The sequence below is a fragment of the Varanus komodoensis genome, unplaced genomic scaffold, assembly GCF_004798865.1.
Source record: "Varanus komodoensis strain SLA01 unplaced genomic scaffold, ASM479886v1 scaffold41, whole genome shotgun sequence".
Lineage (NCBI taxonomy): Eukaryota > Metazoa > Chordata > Lepidosauria > Squamata > Varanidae > Varanus > Varanus komodoensis.
This window is the reverse complement of record NW_025335954.1, coordinates 2,712,368-2,729,134: the sequence shown is the minus strand read 5'-3', so window position 1 is coordinate 2,729,134 and position 16,767 is coordinate 2,712,368. Positions and strand designations below refer to the sequence as shown.

Here is a 16,767-nt window from a genome sequence, read left to right as displayed (position 1 = left end):
TCAGCACAAAGAGCTCTGTGGACATCTCACGAGGGTGCTGCAGAATTTTGCAGCCTTCGCATCAGGTGCTTGCTTTGCCCTCTTGGGCCAACCCTATTTTCCCACAATATTTCAAGTTATAATTATCAATTTGTACGGATTTAGCTCTTTGGATTTTGCCATTATTGCATAAATATTACCTCTTTTTAGTTTAGTTTCCCCCTTGTGTATTGCAAAGCAGGGAGGCGTAGGAGGAGCAAATTAAGACTGTAGGATATCCCAACATGTTGCAGAACTTCCACTAAAAAAGGGGTCGGGCACTGCCCCTACTTGGAGCAAGGGATAAAGAGTACCACAGTTTTGTGCATTTCCAACAAGAGCAAAATACAGGTAGCAGTGTTGGCATCTATCATGAGCAATCTCTGTTCATGGCATTTAGGCATTTGGCTAGATAGCTGAGTGCTGCTGACATGACCTCTCAGGGGCAAAGCTGTTGCTTTCACTTAGTTTCACGTCTCATCCTGTTTGCCAGGTATGCCCGGACAGCACCCAGAAGGAGCCTGGCCTTGTCTCTAATAATAACATTCTGCTCTGCCGGGTGTTTGTGGTTTTCCATGGCCATGGCTAAGCTGGTGTGGAGTAATTTTGATTTGTTGCACCGTAAAGTGTTCTTTGGTGTAACGGCTATCTTATTCTGCCCTGCACTGTGCATTTCTTGTTTTACTGACCTGAGCCCAAGGGGAAAGGAGCCAGGTCAAAAAACTTGTCAAATAAATAAATACAGTAGCAGCAACTCCTGAAGAATCCATCAAACAGTGGCTTGGATATGAAGTGTAGAAGGAAGAGCAGGAATCTGGTTTTCAGCGGGGGGGGGGGGGGGCAACATGCTGTGGCCACTGCCTCCAAAAGAACCTTTTTTGATATCCCAAATGGCCACGTTAGTGTTTGAGTGCCCAAATGAGCTGAGCTGAGTTTGCTTTAAAGGCAGACTTGACCCATATAGCTTTGTGTAGTTTAGCATCTCCTATAATGCTATTGTGGGCATTTTTTTGGCTACTCTGCACCAGAGAGTACCCCAGGGAGGGCAGCATGGAGGGGCAGGGGGCAGGCCTCCTAAGTGGCCCACTCATGGGTTACAACCTCTGATGTGGGCTCAGACGCCATCGACCCTCCCAGCAGGAGCATTCTAAGAGTTGCACTACGTGTTACGCATGAGCATAGATACCTAAGCGCTGAGCGAGGCTTTGTGCAGTTTAAAGTTGCTTAAGGATTGAGCAATTCTCAGCGGAAATGCAAAGGGAAAGGGGTGCTTTATCCATCCCAGGTCGCCCATTTTCCACAGCAACAATACCCCCTCCCCTCCTGCCTGCACACAGTGTTTCAGACATGCCTTTACAAAACACGTCGGGGACCCTCCCTTTCCCGTGTAGGAGTCCCAGCAGAAAAGTGGTGCACAGCAGAAACTTTGCACACCGTTCCACCACTGTAAATCAAGTGCAGCCAAAGGGGCTGTGCACCACATGAAGCCACCACCGGGTTTTAAAAACATGCTCTTGGGTGCAAGATGCCCCTGAAATATTCCTGGTAGCAGCCGAGGTTGTGATTTGATTGGCCGGGGCCAGGGGCAGGGGCAAGGGCGGGACAAGAGGCGTAACTTCAGCAGTGGGCAGCATCTGGCAAGGTCTCCACAGGTCACCATGATCCCATTTCCTTCCGATACTCTGCTTCAGGGTGCTGGTATTAATCTGCAAGGTGGCCTAGAATCCGCCGGATTGTCTTATGTGATCAGCCCTCCCACCCATGACGCTTTCTCTCTCTCCCCCCACGCGCCCCTTAGGGACCGGCTGCACAGTACCCAGAACTGCCTCATCATGGCATGCCTGCATGAGACTCGGACTCCCTCCCCGTCCTTTGGCAGCTTCAACACGATCCTGACGGAGAGCTCCCTCCGCAAGCTGGACCCCGATGCTTCGGACTGCACCCCCGAGAAGGACCTCACGCCCACCCAGTGTGTGCTGCGGGACGTGCTGCCGATCGATGGGGGTGGGGGCGGGGGCGGAGGTGGGGGCGGTGGGCACAGCCCCACCCCCAGCGAGGAGACGCACGACCAGTTTGCCAACAGCGTGCTGCAGCTCCACGAGAACGAGGCGGGAAGTGGCGGGGGCGGCGGGGCCGGGGCTGGGGCCGGGAATCCGGAGGTGCGGCCCACCCGCTACCACGCCGACCAGGTGCGGATCCACTGCCAGACAGGGAGCGGCTTCCTGGAAGGGCTGTTCGGTTGCCTCAAGCCTGTGTGGACCATGATCGGCAAGGCGTATTCCACTGAACACAAGCAGCAGCAAGAAGGTGAGGAGACGGGGGTCCCTGCGTGGCAGGAGCTGGCCAGGGGGTATTCGGGGGACTGAGCTGTGGGGCAGAAGCCACTGTGCTTCAGGCAGTGGCCCATAAGGGAAGGGCCAGGGCCTGGGCTCGCTTGTGTGCTGGAGGAGCTGCTTTGCATTCAGAAGGTCCCAACTCCCTTCTCTGACACCTCCAGCTAGGGAATTTTCCTTTCCTCTGCCATTGTGGGGGACCATCACAGGCTAACGGACCTGTGGCTTCCTTTCTCCCCATGGTTAGGTATGTTCTGCCGCATGGCTGTGAGTCTAAATCAGGCTTTGTGGCAGCAGAACGGTTAGGGACTCTTTTAAGCAGAGGGTCAGGGTTGGCGTTATCATCTTCAACCGTGATCAAGAGTTTACACTGCGCTCTTTCTCGTTGCCACCCATACAATCGTGGCACCTACGGATTTTCAAATGGCTTCTGTGGCCAGGAACTTCACCTGTAATATGTTAGGATTTGGTACTCTCAGGTGAACAGGGCCCTGGCCGTGGTGACATGGTGGCAGTGAAAGGTGGCTGCTTGGTGCTGTGACAGGCCACCTTTGGCTGCTGGACATGAAGGCCTGCTGAAATCAGGGGAGGGCACCACTATGCAGATTTGAGAAGGAAGAAGTATGGGTGTAGGAGTGGGCCAGACGCCCACTCTTTGCCAACTTTCCAGGGCCTGCATTATTGGATTCTGAAGTGGAGGACACCACGGAAGAGGCGATGGGAGGGCAGGAGGAGACAGGGAGGGCAGGAGCCTATGACGCTCCATCGAGGTCATTGCCTGCGGTTTCCCAGGCCCACCGTGAGCGCAGGCACGTTTTGGAAGAGACCGGAGGGGAGCCAGAAGTGGAGGGGGAGCCTTTTCCTTGCCTGACCTTGTGACAAGGCAGCGGGAGAGAAGAGCTACCCAGGTAGAGGGCTTGTGTGGCTCTCGCAGACCAGCTCTCCACCAGCAGGAGCCACCCTGAGGGTGCAGCCACAGCACTATGAAAGTGAAGGACGGGGGGGGGGGGGGGGGTTCCCAGTGGGGGTTCAACTCTGGCATACTCTTTACATGAGCAGAGGCTATCACGCAGCTTGCTGGGGGGCTTTTAGAGTTGCACGGTCTTGTTCCCTGTGAAGTGCCAGTGAAGATCTGCACTGCAAAGGACTGTCCGGTGATTTGGCGCCTAGGGCAAGAAGGGAAGGGTCGGGCTCATGAGAACAAGGAAAGAACTCTCCCAGGTGAAAAGTCACAAGTTCCCCAGACAGAGATTATTACCCCTCCCTTTCTCTCCATTTCCTGATGATTCTTCCCCTGCCCATGTCACCATGGAAGCTTCAGAGACGAGGTGAGCTGACGGACCCTCGGGGAAGTGGGGTACCTCCCTGCTAGCATGGAATTATCATGCTTCATTCACTCAATTTGGGGGGGGGGGGGGACACTATCCTCCAGTCACTCCTCTCCTGGATTTGCTCTCTCATTCTTCCATCCTTTCATAGACCACAGAAAGCCCAAGCCTTATTTTTTGTTTTTGCTTCCTCCTAAACATAGACGTGGAATCTCCACACCCCCAGATGCTTTGAGACCTACTCTTCATCTTTTTAAAGATGGCCATTTTCACATGGGCAGCAGTGCATCAAAAACAGCCTAACACAAGTGGAGAACATTCATCCTAAGCTTGGCAGTGGGTGCTGTTCTATGGTCCTGAGGCCATTACATCATGCCAGCTGATGTGGACAGACCATAATGGGTGGTACACATAAACCGCAGTGTAATACTTTGATACTCTAGAAAGTTAATAGCAATTCTACCGATACTTTGGCTAGCACTAGGTGCCAGGCATCTGGAAGCAGATGGCATTATTATACAAGGTTTGGTTTATGTTCTACCTAATCCAAAAACATGCCATAAAGTGGATTTCCTGTAGCAAATCCAAATTAAAGAACAGCACCCCCTTAACAACAGTGTCAGATCAAACCATAACATCATTGACACAGATTACAAATTAATCCTCAAAGGCTTTGCAACTGTGATTTCTTTTGAATGCAAAGAGACTTAGGTGAACCTAGGACCCATTTTTAGATGCATACCTGGCTCAGGACAGGCCTGTAATAAACTGTCGCGAAGATACATGGCATGCTTTCCCAAGTGATCTTGAAGGCATCATGTTGTGCAACCTTAAAAAGTATCAGGAATGGTTGCAACTTGTGGCTTACCGAGCTCCGCTTGAGAACAGGGATGGCCCACTGGCAGAGTGTGAGTCAGAGATGGGTTCCAAAGCAGCTTTGACTGGCCCCTAGTGGCCCTACCAGATTGCCGTCAGCATGTGGCAGAACGTTAATTTAATTTGCAAGCCATGAAATGCCAGGTGTGAGCCCTCACTCGGACTGGCTGAGCTGCTACCATAGCACAGAATGTTCAGGGAATGGAACAGTTTGCAATCCAGCTTCCAGGAGGGAAAGGTAAGTTGTCATTTTGGCTGAGATGACAACTTCTTATGGGCAGGCTAAGGAATAGAATGAGGTCCCATAGGGAAGCTCAGAGAGAGGCAGCTCAAAGGGAAGATGACTGAACGAAACAGAGTGGGGAGTGAACAGAGGAGGACACTGAAGGAAGATTGATGGAGAAAGAGGCTTAAGGAGAAGAACTGGGAAGAGAGTCAAGCAGTGGCTACTCAGGGAAGGGGCCCTAAGAAACCATCATGCTAAAAAAGTCTAGGGACTGGAGCTGCATAGGAATGGAAAGGGAGTGCTACAAGAGCTGGTCAAGAAAAGAAATGCAATATAGGTAATAGTCAGAAAGCTAGAATCTGAGAGTCTCTGATGAGAAGAAGCAAGCAGAAAGTTGGACCAGATCAAAACCTCACGTAAGGGCATGGGGGCCCATGTCCTATGCCGAGCTCCACCACCCTTTTTCCCCCAGGGTCTCATCCAGAGTCAGCCAACAGAGGCAGGAAAATAATCTTGGAAGTGGAAGAGACTTGGGTGCCTCAATCCAGCTCTGCTACTTCCCAGTGAGATTTCATCAGGAGCAGCCAAAACCAGTATGTAGCGCTGGAGTGCAGGTTGTGCACCCCTGTGCTATTGGTAGGAAGGGCACTGCCAGGGAGGGGAGGGGAGGTTTGCAAACTTTAAGCCAGGAAGGCAGAGGGCCACGCCGGGGGTGGGGGTGTTCTAACAATTGCTTCTTCCTCTTGTCACTTCCACTGTCATTGCAGCATCGGGACCTGGCAAGCCTAAAGGGCAGCAAGGAACACAAAAATGGTGGGGCTGGGTTTTGTTGGGTTTGGGTGAAACAGTAGCCCACACTCTGGGAGTGAGGGTTGTCATCAAACCATGATGGGAGGGAAACATGGGTTTCCCCATGTCTGAATCCAGGCACCATAGTGAGCAACTCACCATGAGTTTTCTTCAGGGGTTGTTTCAGGTTAACAAGCCATGGCTTGTTAATGCAGGCAGCACAATCATGCATGTTTGAACAGCTCATGATTCAACCACAACCAAGACTCAGTCCTTGAGTATGGATTATTGTCTGAACTGGGTTGTTGATGTGAATGAACCAGCGAGATCTTTGCCTGCAGTTTGTTTATTTATTTATTTATTTATTAAAACATTTTTATGCCGCCCCATTCGCCGAAGCCTCAGGGCGGCTCACAACAATAAGTTAAAAAATAATTATAACATTAAATTAAAAAATATAAACATTAAGTTAAAAATACAAAAATACCAATATAAAATAAGCCGCCCTGGCCAGATAAAATCCAATAATATTAACAATTAAAATGCCGCTTAAATAAAAAGGTCTTCGCCTGGCGCCGAAAAACAAATAACGACGGCGCCAGGCGGACCTCTCTGGGGAGCGCATTCCATAACTTAGGCGCCACCGCAGAGAAGGCCCTCCTCCGAGTACCCACCCTCCTAATTTCTTTCACGGAGGGTTCCCGGAGAAGGGCCTCTCCCGCCGACCTCAAGGGGCGGCCGGGCATATATGGATGTAAGCGCTCCTTCAGGTAACCAGTTTAACAGTTTAAATGTTGTATTCCTTTCTTATACACATCCTAGAGCAACAAAGGACCCATGGCCAGTCTGAGCCGGGGACACACATGCGTGCCTTAGGCCCTCTCCCAAACCATGTCCCCGTAGCATCCAAATGGATGTGACCCATTCATTCAACAGGGTGGGAAAATTCATGCAGTTGCCCTAGCGGTCTCCTTCAGATACGAATAGTTCCAGTAGCATTTTGCTGTGATCCCAGCTGAGCGCCTTTTACACCTTTCCACACACTTGCAAGGAACAAGTGGCAATATCCACACCTGCTGCAGCACCTCCGCTCCGGCACTTTTGCTCCCAGGACCCAGCACTGGTAATTCTTGAAGCCATGCCGGAAGCAACTGAAGCACTTGTTTTCTGAAGAACTGCTCAGCAGAGCGGCCTTCAGCGAGCTACACAGGCCCACCCCTTCCCAGAAGCAAACATTTCTGTCCTTTGACATCTGCTTCAGAAACCACTGGCCTCCAGTTGCCCCAGCTCCAGGGGGATTGCCCCCTGCTAACACACAGGCAGGGTTGGGTGCCATGCAAGTCTGAAAGGTAGCCTCAAGGCCTGGAACTAATGGCTTCTTTAATGGCACAGTTCCTTCTTTCCTGTTCTGTTTTTATGCCCCCCTCTGGCACTTTGGGACAGGTTTTTGGTGACCATCTCATGAATGGCTGGGATTTCACTGGTGCGCTCAGGTGGGTAGGGAGCACTTGCACAGGGGAGGAGCAATTAGATGTGCAGGCGGGCGATTTTCCAGTCCTTTACAACTGGAAGTCCTTCCTTGCCCCCTGATGACACATTCCGTGCACACACAGAGAGAGCTTATATACACCCATAACAGTCACAAACTTTCTGCAGGAATTTTTTTTAAAGGAAAGTTTTGAAACTCAGGGTGCGGAATTCTGTGCCTTGGAAAAGTTTGTATTTGCTCCTGTAATGGGCATCACTTTTGTGATTGCTGGGGGAAAATACGCCTCCCAGGCCCTGTGATCTTGGGAGAAACAGTGGGCTCACTTTCTCCTTCCCTTTCCCTGGAATGACTGTTGACTTTCTCTGCCTTTCTGCTGCAGATCCATGGGAAGTACCCTTTGAGGAGATCATGGACCTGCAATGGGTGGGCAGTGGGGCCCAAGGGGCTGTCTTCCTGGGGCGCTTCCATGGGGAGGAGGTGGCTGTCAAGAAGGTGCGAGACCTTAAGGAGACGGACATCAAGCACCTGCGGAAGCTGAAGCACCCCAACATCATCACCTTCAAGTGAGTGTGGGCAGGGCTGGTGGGGTGTCTTGTGGACTAGTGACTTGGCACCTGTCAGGAATGAACTAGACTGCCACTCTTGGTGGGCATTCCTGAGTCATCGTGACTCAGGTTTTGAAGAAAGCCATGAAGACTCGGTGATGGGATTTTTGGAAACTCAGGGAGAAGCAAAGGCCTTTGAAGCACCCTCAAGGTCACTGCCCACAAGTTTGCAGGCTGATGAGGAGAGCAGAAATGTTTTGGAAGAGACGACAGGGGCCCAGGAAGAGGGAGAGGGAGAGCCCTGCCTTGCCTGGTCCCTGTGCCATAATGAGGCATCAAGAGAGTAGAGCTGCCCGGTTAGGTCTTGCTGGCTGGCCATTCACCACCCTGAGGGTGTTACTGAAAGGGAGGGACTTGGGGGAGATGCTTCCAGTTTGGGTTCAACATTCTTTACATAAGCCGAGGCCTATCTTTCAGTTGACTGGAGACTTTTAGAGTTGCTTTCTCTTGTAGCTGCAAAATGCCAATGAAGATCTGCATAGCAAAGAGATTGCCTGGTGTTCTGAAGCCTAGGGCCAAGCGTGGGAGGGCCGGACCCCTGGGGTGGAAGAGCAGAACCTCTTCAGGAAAGGAACCCTCCTTCTGGCAGGCCCTTGGGATGGATGCCTGTTGTTTGGGAAGCGGTATATCTGCCCCACTCCAATGGTGTATGGCCAACTTGAACCTTCAGCAAGCCCTGTTGCTTTTCATCTGAAGGTCGCACTTTATTACCCATCACTGCCCTCGCCTTTCCTTAAAAAAACAGATATATAGTAATATTGTATAAGGCAGCCGTCCTCAGACATGACGGCCTGCAACTCCCAACATGCAGGCTGGGGTTGCTGGAAAACTGAAAGCAGCCCAGTGAAGACTCAGCATGCTCACTGGCCACTCACAGGCTCTTGCAGGCAGTGGGGTGGCTGGGAAACAGCCAGTGGTAGTCGCGGAAGAGGACTGTGGCGGGCAGCACGTGGCAGTGGGGTGCTGGCTGCCCTCACTGCTTCTTGCTGCAGCTGCTGCCCAGTGAAAACAAAAATTGCTGCCACAGAGAAAACGCAAAATAGCTGTCTTTCACAGAGTTTCAAGCAAGATTTGGCTATTTTAGGCTTCTATACGGAAACCTAAAATTTCCAGATCTCACTGAAAAACAAATGAGATTTAGATGTTTTGGGATTCACAGTTTGCCACTGAAGTCAAACCACTGCCATTTTTCTCCAGTGCCCTGTGGGGTGTGTGGCCCACAATGCGGGGAGGGGTTTCCAAGGCAGAAAGGGCCTCTGGATCTTCCAAAATTGCCCACTCCCCAAGGAGAGTGTCCTTGAAAAGGCTTTGGCTGGCTGAAGCAGGAGCCCTGCAAACTGCAACATTTTGTTGCAAACTTTCTTTGCTATTGTTTGCTTTGAAGATCTGTACCCTTGCCTTACAATCAAATGATCCTTCAAGCAACTTCCAACAGATTGCAACAAATGCCACAGATAATGGGTCCCTTCAGCCCTGCAATCCCAGAGCAGCTGGTGGTTAGAGTGGGGGCTCCCTTCTGGCAAGGAAGGGGAAACCATGCTTCCAGGTGCTGTTCTTTCTCTGGTTGACAGATGGGGTCAGGCAGGTCTTCCCCTTGACAAGATGCACAATCGTAGAAGAGTAGAGTTGGAAGGGGCCAGAGGGCCATTGGGTCCAACCCCCTGCTGTTGCAGGACACCCAAGTTACACCATCCCACTTAGATGGCTGCCCAGATGCTTTCTGAACATGCCTAGCGAGGGAGAGCCCACATCCTCCCCAGGAAATTGGCTTCATTGTCATGTCTCCTTCACTGTGAGAACTAGAAGCTGCAATGTCCCAGTTACCCTCTGGTTTCTTGGAGCATGCACAGAGTGCCTTTTGCTTGCCTTTGAGCAACAGTGACAATCTGTCCTACCTGCACAAAATTAAAGAGCAGGACTTCCTTCTGCGGCTCATGGTGGGGCTTCCACATAGAACTGAACCCACTCCTCTTTTCAAAACCTGAATGGCCTCTTACCATGCAGCTCTGAGAACTCGGCCTGGCTTTCGGGGATATTACTGCAGCTCTGCTAGCACACCATACCAGAGCATATGAACTTGCTCTCGCCAGCACCATGTGTGCTCCAGCCAGTACTAACCTGGCATGCTTCCTGGTCTCTCCTCGTCTTAGGGGCGTGTGCACCCAGGCTCCCTGCTACTGCATCATCATGGAATTCTGTGCCCAGGGCCAGCTGTACGAGGTGCTGCGTGCAGGGCGCAAGGTCACCCCATCCCTGCTGGTCGACTGGTCCATGGGCATTGCCGGCGGCATGAATTACCTCCACCTGCACAAGATCATCCACCGCGACCTCAAGTCACCCAAGTAAGAGGCAAAGCCAGGCATCACCAGGAAATTAACCCGGTGTGTGTGTGTGGGGGGGGGGGCAGTACAGAGAAGGTGAGGATAATCAGGTGATTAGTGGTAGATGGGAAACCCAAGCTGGGACTGGGGGGTAAAGCTCACTTAACTACCCTTGCTTCCTGATAAAAAGAATCACTGCTGGTTTCGAAGTTGCAGCAGGGCTGGGACTCTTGGAACGCTGCAATTGCAAGAACCCTCTGTGCTCTACCTCCCTGCCAAGTTAACATCTTTTCCTGTAAGGCAGGGTGGGGAATTCTTTTGGCACAAAACCTGAATTCTCTCCAGATGAGTAAATCAGATAGCTGCTTGCCAGCAGTTGGTACAGCCACAACTCCAGAGTCTGTGGGGCCACGTGCTCACGCACACGAACCACTACACACACTCCAGTTGTCCCATTGGCACAGATATACACTTAGCAGAAAGAAAGAGAGATCACTCTTTGTTGTGGGCTTTCCTGGCTACTTTCATTCATGCAGCAGGTGGAGAAATTATTAATCTGTGTAAACTGTGCAAATCAAGTAATACATATTACCTTTTTGATTCTACTCCCAAGTCCTGTGTGAATGCCATTTCCTTGCTGTAAAGCACCAGTGGTATCCATGGTGCCTTGCAGAATTTTGTAAACACACACAAAAAAAATGGTTGTGTTGAAAACAGTTCTCTGCCTCCAAGGGACGCGCAATATGGAATAGACAGATGTGGGGAAGACAACAGAGAAGGGAGCTGACAAATGTGAGCAAATGTGCTTGCATGGCTAAGCATGGCTAAGGTGGGTGCTACGCATATGTGCCCAAGTGAAAGTGCAGAGTACATAATTTATGCAGCCAAGCCACTGAGGCCTTCCAAATGGAAGGAAGAGCCTCGGCATGCTGCACGTGAGTCGCCAGGCAGGTACTGCATATATTGTAGGCTCGATTGCCCTGTTTGGATGGAGGTGGGTATCACTTCTCCCCCTAGTTCAGCCATGCAGCAAAGCTGCAGCTGGAGAGGTTTGGGGTAAACATGGACTCCCCAGTGAAGGCGGACCCTACCCCTTGGGAGCCCTGGTCTGGAGGCATCTGCAACATTCCCAGATGGAAAGCTTGCTGAAAGGGTGAGGAAAGGCCCGTCTTTTCCCGTCCCCCAGTGGCGTGGCCTCCTCTCCCTGCCAGCACCGTGTGGCCGCATGAAGCCAAAGCGATGCAGCTCCGGCTTCATCAGTAAGGAGTTAGCCTTTTTTGCGGCTCCCCCTGCTGGCCGCCGCGAGCGTCGCATCTGCCTTGGCCTGAGGGCCTCCGCAGCGGTTTTTTTCAGCTCAGCCCAAGCCCTTTTTCTGCTCACCTCTGTTCCCAGCATGCTGATCACTTACGACGACGTGGTGAAGATCTCCGACTTCGGCACCTCCAAAGAGTTGAGTGACAAAAGCACCAAGATGTCCTTCGCCGGCACTGTGGCCTGGATGGCACCCGAAGTCATTCGGAACGAGCCTGTCTCAGAGAAGGTGGACATCTGGTGAGGACAGGCAGGCCCAGAGGAGGGAGAGGGGAGTGAGGAGGTGCCAGGGGTGCTGGAAAGTAGCTGCCGGGAAGTAAAACTGGCCTAGGTTGCTTACCCATGTCTGTGAAGCGTGGCCACAAAACATGTTGGGTGGGGGTGATGGGGGCAGTAGTCCAAAGCTTCTGGAAGGTGCCAGGCCAGGGGAGGTGGAAAGAAGGACCCAGAGTGGGAAGAGATGGGAAGGCCTGAGGAGGGAAGGGGGCCACATGCCTCCCCCACCCGCGGGTGACCTGTTGTTCTCCCGCCACCCCGCAACAGGTCCTTTGGTGTCGTTCTCTGGGAGCTGCTGACGGGGGAGATCCCCTACAAGGATGTGGACTCCTCGGCCATCATCTGGGGTGTGGGCAGCAACAGCCTGCACCTGCCCGTGCCCACCAGCTGCCCCGACGGCTTCAAGATCCTGTTACGGCAGTGCTGGTGAGTCCGCCACTACCAAAACTCTTGCTGCACCCGGTGTGAGATCGTGGGGCTTGCATGGGCCTCCCGCCCGGGTCGCTGGATGTTTGTTGCCATAGGACAGGGCTGCAGCACCTCTGGCCACAAGCCAAGGGCAGCCCTCTGGGGTACCCCAGACAGGCCTCCTTCCCCTGGTCCAGACCTCTCCCTCTCAAGCCCCCGTCATGTGTAGTTTTCGGGCTTTCTTGCCATGATTTCTTGCCATGAAATGCCACTCCTAAGGGCTGGCTACAGGAAGTAAACGCTTCAAGCACAGCGGGTCTTCTGGCCCAGTCGGCATGGTCTTTGCCCTGTCTGCCCCTGGAATGCAGCCCTTGGGCTGAAAGAGGCCTCCCACCCTGCCATGGGGCTGCCCCAAGCATGCCTTGGCTACGAACAGGCCCCTGCACGGTGTCAAAGGAGGCAAGCTTTGATCACACTCAGAGCAGCCCCTCGGAAATCAGAGGGACTCCAGTTCATCACGGCTCGTTTGACTCCTATGGATTTCAGCAGGTCTGCTCTCTTAATCCAGTATGATTAAGGCTGGATTCAGCCCATGCTTGCTCATGTGCCCTGCCAGGCATGGGGTGAAGCTTTCCCACCGGTGCCAGCTGCTTCCAGAACTGTGTGGTGCTCCGCGCAAGCAGAATGTGGTTCAGCGTATGGAGGCCGAGGAGGAGGAGTGGGAGGGAAGGATCTGTGCAGAGAGAGACAGAAAGCAGAACGATGTCCCTGGCACCCCATTTCTACACATCCCCCACTGGCCGCATGGTGGGCTTGTGTGGTGAGAACCCAGGCGTGAGTGAAGCACGGGCCTCTTCTGCAGGGAGTGCAGTCTGGCCAAACAGTGCTGAAGCAAACTGAAATGTGGGGCTTGCACACTCCCTCACCCACACATTTGCACGCTACTTGGAAAATTGCAGAAATTTCATGAATGCGTTTCATTACTTCACAGCTGAGATTAATAGGCCTAGTAGCATCGTATCGTGTTTCCCTGGCTGGCATCCAGTGGGTGCTCAACAGTAGGCCCAGGCAGGGACTCTGAGTCTGTCTCATTCCAAACACTCCCTGCTCACAGCAGTTGTCCCCTGGGCCAGGGAGGCGGGTGATGGCTCAGCGGCAGAGTACTGGCCATCCTGGCAGAGGGGCCGCCTGAATCCCTGGAGGGCCACTGCTGCTGGCCACGTCAACCGCACTGGGCCCAGACCCTCCCTCCTGTCTCCCTCTGCGCTTAGTTTGCCTTCTTCCCTCAGGAACAGCAAACCTCGCAACCGTCCCTCCTTCCGCCAGATCCTGCTGCATCTTGACATTGCGTCTGCTGATGTGCTGTCCACGCCACAGGAGACCTACTTCAAATCCCAGGTGGGCTTCCTCAGGGCTGCGTTTCTCCCAGCACTCAACAGGGCTGCTGCTCCCTTTTTGGCCCCCCATGACTGCTACCCCTGCATTTTGTGCCAAGAATCTAATGGAGAGGTTTTCTCACTGGTCTTCATGATATCCACCACAGTGGTGAAAAAGGTTCTCTCTTCCTTAATTCTATTCACACAACCTGCTTGTGAAGTAGTTGGGCTGAGAGGCAGAGACTAGCAAAAGTGAGAGGACCCTGTAAGAATTAAGGCCAGTGTTGCAATGCAATTACCTAAGCTTCTCAGAAATAAGTCCCACTGGGTTGAATGGTGCTTTCTCTCTCCTAAGAACTCTTAGGGTTTATTTATTTATTTATTTATTTATTTATTTATTTATTAAAACATTTTTTTATGCCGCCCCATTCGCCGAAGCCTCGGGGCGGCTTACAACAAAAAATTTAAAATAACATTTTAAAATATATACAATAAAATACAAATATACACTATAAAACAAGCCGCCCTGGCCAAATAAAATTCAATAATATTAACATTTAAAATACTGCTTAAATAAAAAGGTCTTCGCCTGGCGCCGAAAAACAAATAACGACGGCGCCAGGCGGACCTCTCTGGGGAGCGCATTCCATAACTTAGGCGCCACCGCTGAGAAAGCCCTCCTCCGAGTAACCACCCTCCTAACTTCTTCCATGGAGGGCTCCCGGAGAAGGGCCTCTCCCGCCGATCTCAGGGGGCGGCTGGGCATATAAGGATGTAAGCGCTCCTTCAGGTAACCAGGACCCAAGCCGTTTAGGGCTTTATAGGTCATAACCAACACCTTGAATTGGGCCCGGACTTCAATGGGAAGCCAGTGAAGCTGACGGAGAACTGGAGTCATGTGAACATAACGTCCAGTCCCCGTCAGCAGCCTGGCAGCTCTATTTTGGACCAATTGAAGTATCCGGACCGTCTTCAAGGGTAGCCCCACGTAGAGCGCGTTGCAGAAGTCCAAACGGGAAGTCACCAACGCATGTGTCACTGTCGCAAGGCAGTCATTCTCCAGATAGGGGTGCAGCTGATGAATTAGCCGAAGCTGGAGGAAAGCACTCCTCGCCACTGCTGTTACCTGAGCTTCCAGTGAAAGCTCTGGGTCGAGGAGCACTCCCAAGCTGCGGACCTTGTCCCTAAGAGGGAGTGCAACCCCATTCAGGACAAGGTTCAATTCACCCTCTCCGAAGCCCGATCCACCAACCAACAGGACCTCCGTCTTGTCTGGATTGAGCTTCAGTTTATTGGCCCTCATCCAGCCCATTACCTCGGCCAGGCACCGGTTCAGCACAGCCACTGCCTCACCTGGATTGGTGGAAAACGAGAGGTAGAGCTGGGTATCATCAGCGTACTGATGGTTCCGCAGCCCACACCTCCTGATGACCTCTCCCAGCGGTTTCATGTATATGTTGAACAGCAAAGGGGACAAAATGGACCCCTGCGGTACTCCATGGCATAGCTGCCATGGCGCAGAGCCATAGTCCCCCAGCACCACCTTCTGGAACCGGCCATTGAGATAGGAGCGGAACCACTGCAAAGGCCGCTTGGAATTGTTTCTTGATCTCAGCAGGTTTGAAGTATGTAGGTTCAGGATCCGGGACAAAAACATATGAAGCTCTCTTCTCTCCCACAGGCTGAGTGGCGGGAGGAAGTGAAGCTGCACTTCGAAAAGATCAAATCTGAAGGGACCTGTCTGCATCGCCTGGAGGAGGAGCTGATCCACAGGCGGCGAGAAGAGCTCAGGTAAGATGAGCCTTGATGTGAAGTGATATAAGCTGCTTTGAGTGTGCAAGAAAAGGGTGGGATATAAATATAATAAATAAATAAATAAAATAAACAAACATTGGCGCATTAATGATGCAAATACAAAGATCTGCTACCTACCTGCTGTTAGTGATGGGCACTTCTAAATGGGGCCAATATATTGGGTTGGATCCAGCTGTGATGTGCTACTTACAGAAGAGATACCACTGGTAGTAGGGGACCTCTCCATCCTCACCTCCCCCTCTGCACCCTCCAGCTCTGCTCCAGAGGGTTGAGAGACCCTCCGGAGCAGATTTGAAAAGTGTACAGGTGCTGCAGAGGCAAGGAAAGGATGAAAGGATGTCAGTGCAGAATATATGACAATATTAGCATTCCTTTTTTTCAGCCAGGTTCCCCAGCCAAGTTTCTAGCCCTCATGATTGCACAGAAAATATTGCCAATTTCTCCCCATGTCTTCCTCTATTTCCTCATCTCATTCCCCTTATTTAAATAAAAACTAATTATTTGAAGGCTATAATTTGTTGAAGCCTAGCAGCATTGCAGAGGCTGGGGACCCTGGTACCTGCAGCTTTCCCAGGGTGTTCAAGTCATGGATGCAGCTGTTAGTCCCCTTAGAACCACCTCTGGGGTTCTTTATGCCAAGAAAGCTGGGGAGCCTCCAGGCACTTCTGATGCACAGTAGCCCCTGAATGTAAGAACTGAACCTCAAGAAGAGGGAATGTGCCATTCAGATGCTGGGACAATTGCGTGGTTTGCTGAGCCCGGTTCCAAAGGGGAGCCAGGGGGGAGATTGCCTACCACTTAGAGAAAGGGAGGGAAAGGGAGGCCTGCCTTGGCAGAATAGTTGCCAGCATCTTTCCCCTCTCCTCAGGCACGCGTTGGACATCCGGGAGCACTACGAGCGCAAGCTGGAGCGGGCCAACAACCTCTACATGGAGCTCAACTCGCTCATGTTGCAGCTGGAGCTCAAGGAGAAAGAGCTGCTGCGGTAAGGCAGCACAGATGCCTCCACAGGACCTGCCGGGGACACCTCTCTTGGCCACAGATGTTCCTCAAGAAGCCCTATTTTTCCACTGAGCAAGGGCAAAGGGCCAGCCGCTGCATCTCTGCCCACCGCCTCGCTCCAACGATGCGCTTTTCGGTCCCTTCATTCCCCGGTATGAGTGGCAGCAAACAGTTTGGCAGACCCCATCCCCTTGCAGCGCCCTCCGCTCGCCCTTTCCTTAACCTGCACCCAGGGTTGAGCTGCCGCTGACCGTCAGAGGCCTCCTTGAAGCACCACTGCGTAGCCGGGCAGGATGCAAAGCTAGCAGGGAAGGAAAGAGCAGAGGAAACCCAGCAGTGTCCATTTTTGCTTAACCCAGGAGGAGTGGGGGAAAGATCCCCTTCACCTCTTTTGGCATGGGGAAAAGGGCCGTGGTGCCTGAGGAAGGCAATGGGTCCTCTGGAAAGGAAGTTGTGCTGGGCCGCTAGTTGCCTATCATTATGTGCCACCGTTCTACCCTGCCTTCTTTTCCTTCTTGCGGGCAACCCAGGGCAGTTTGCAAGAGTCTCCTCTTCCTCTCCATTTTACCCATTTTACAACAACAACCCTGTGAG

At 52.2% G+C, this 16,767-nt stretch overlaps 1 protein-coding gene across 1 annotated transcript in view; it reads left to right on the top strand.

The window, feature by feature from the left end:
• Positions 1-1,850: 1,850 nt before the first annotated feature.
• The window catches only part of MAP3K12 (mitogen-activated protein kinase kinase kinase 12), a 29,820-nt gene continuing 14,903 nt past the window's right edge, over positions 1,851-16,767 (top strand). The window contains exons 1-8 of the mRNA XM_044443168.1: positions 1,851-2,325; positions 7,439-7,622; positions 9,815-10,006; positions 11,378-11,536; positions 11,840-11,998; positions 13,270-13,378; positions 15,038-15,147; positions 16,040-16,156. Coding sequence (XP_044299103.1) covers positions 1,851-2,325; positions 7,439-7,622; positions 9,815-10,006; positions 11,378-11,536; positions 11,840-11,998; positions 13,270-13,378; positions 15,038-15,147; positions 16,040-16,156 — 1,505 coding nt within the window. The remainder of the gene's footprint in view (positions 2,326-7,438; positions 7,623-9,814; positions 10,007-11,377; positions 11,537-11,839; positions 11,999-13,269; positions 13,379-15,037; positions 15,148-16,039; positions 16,157-16,767) is intronic.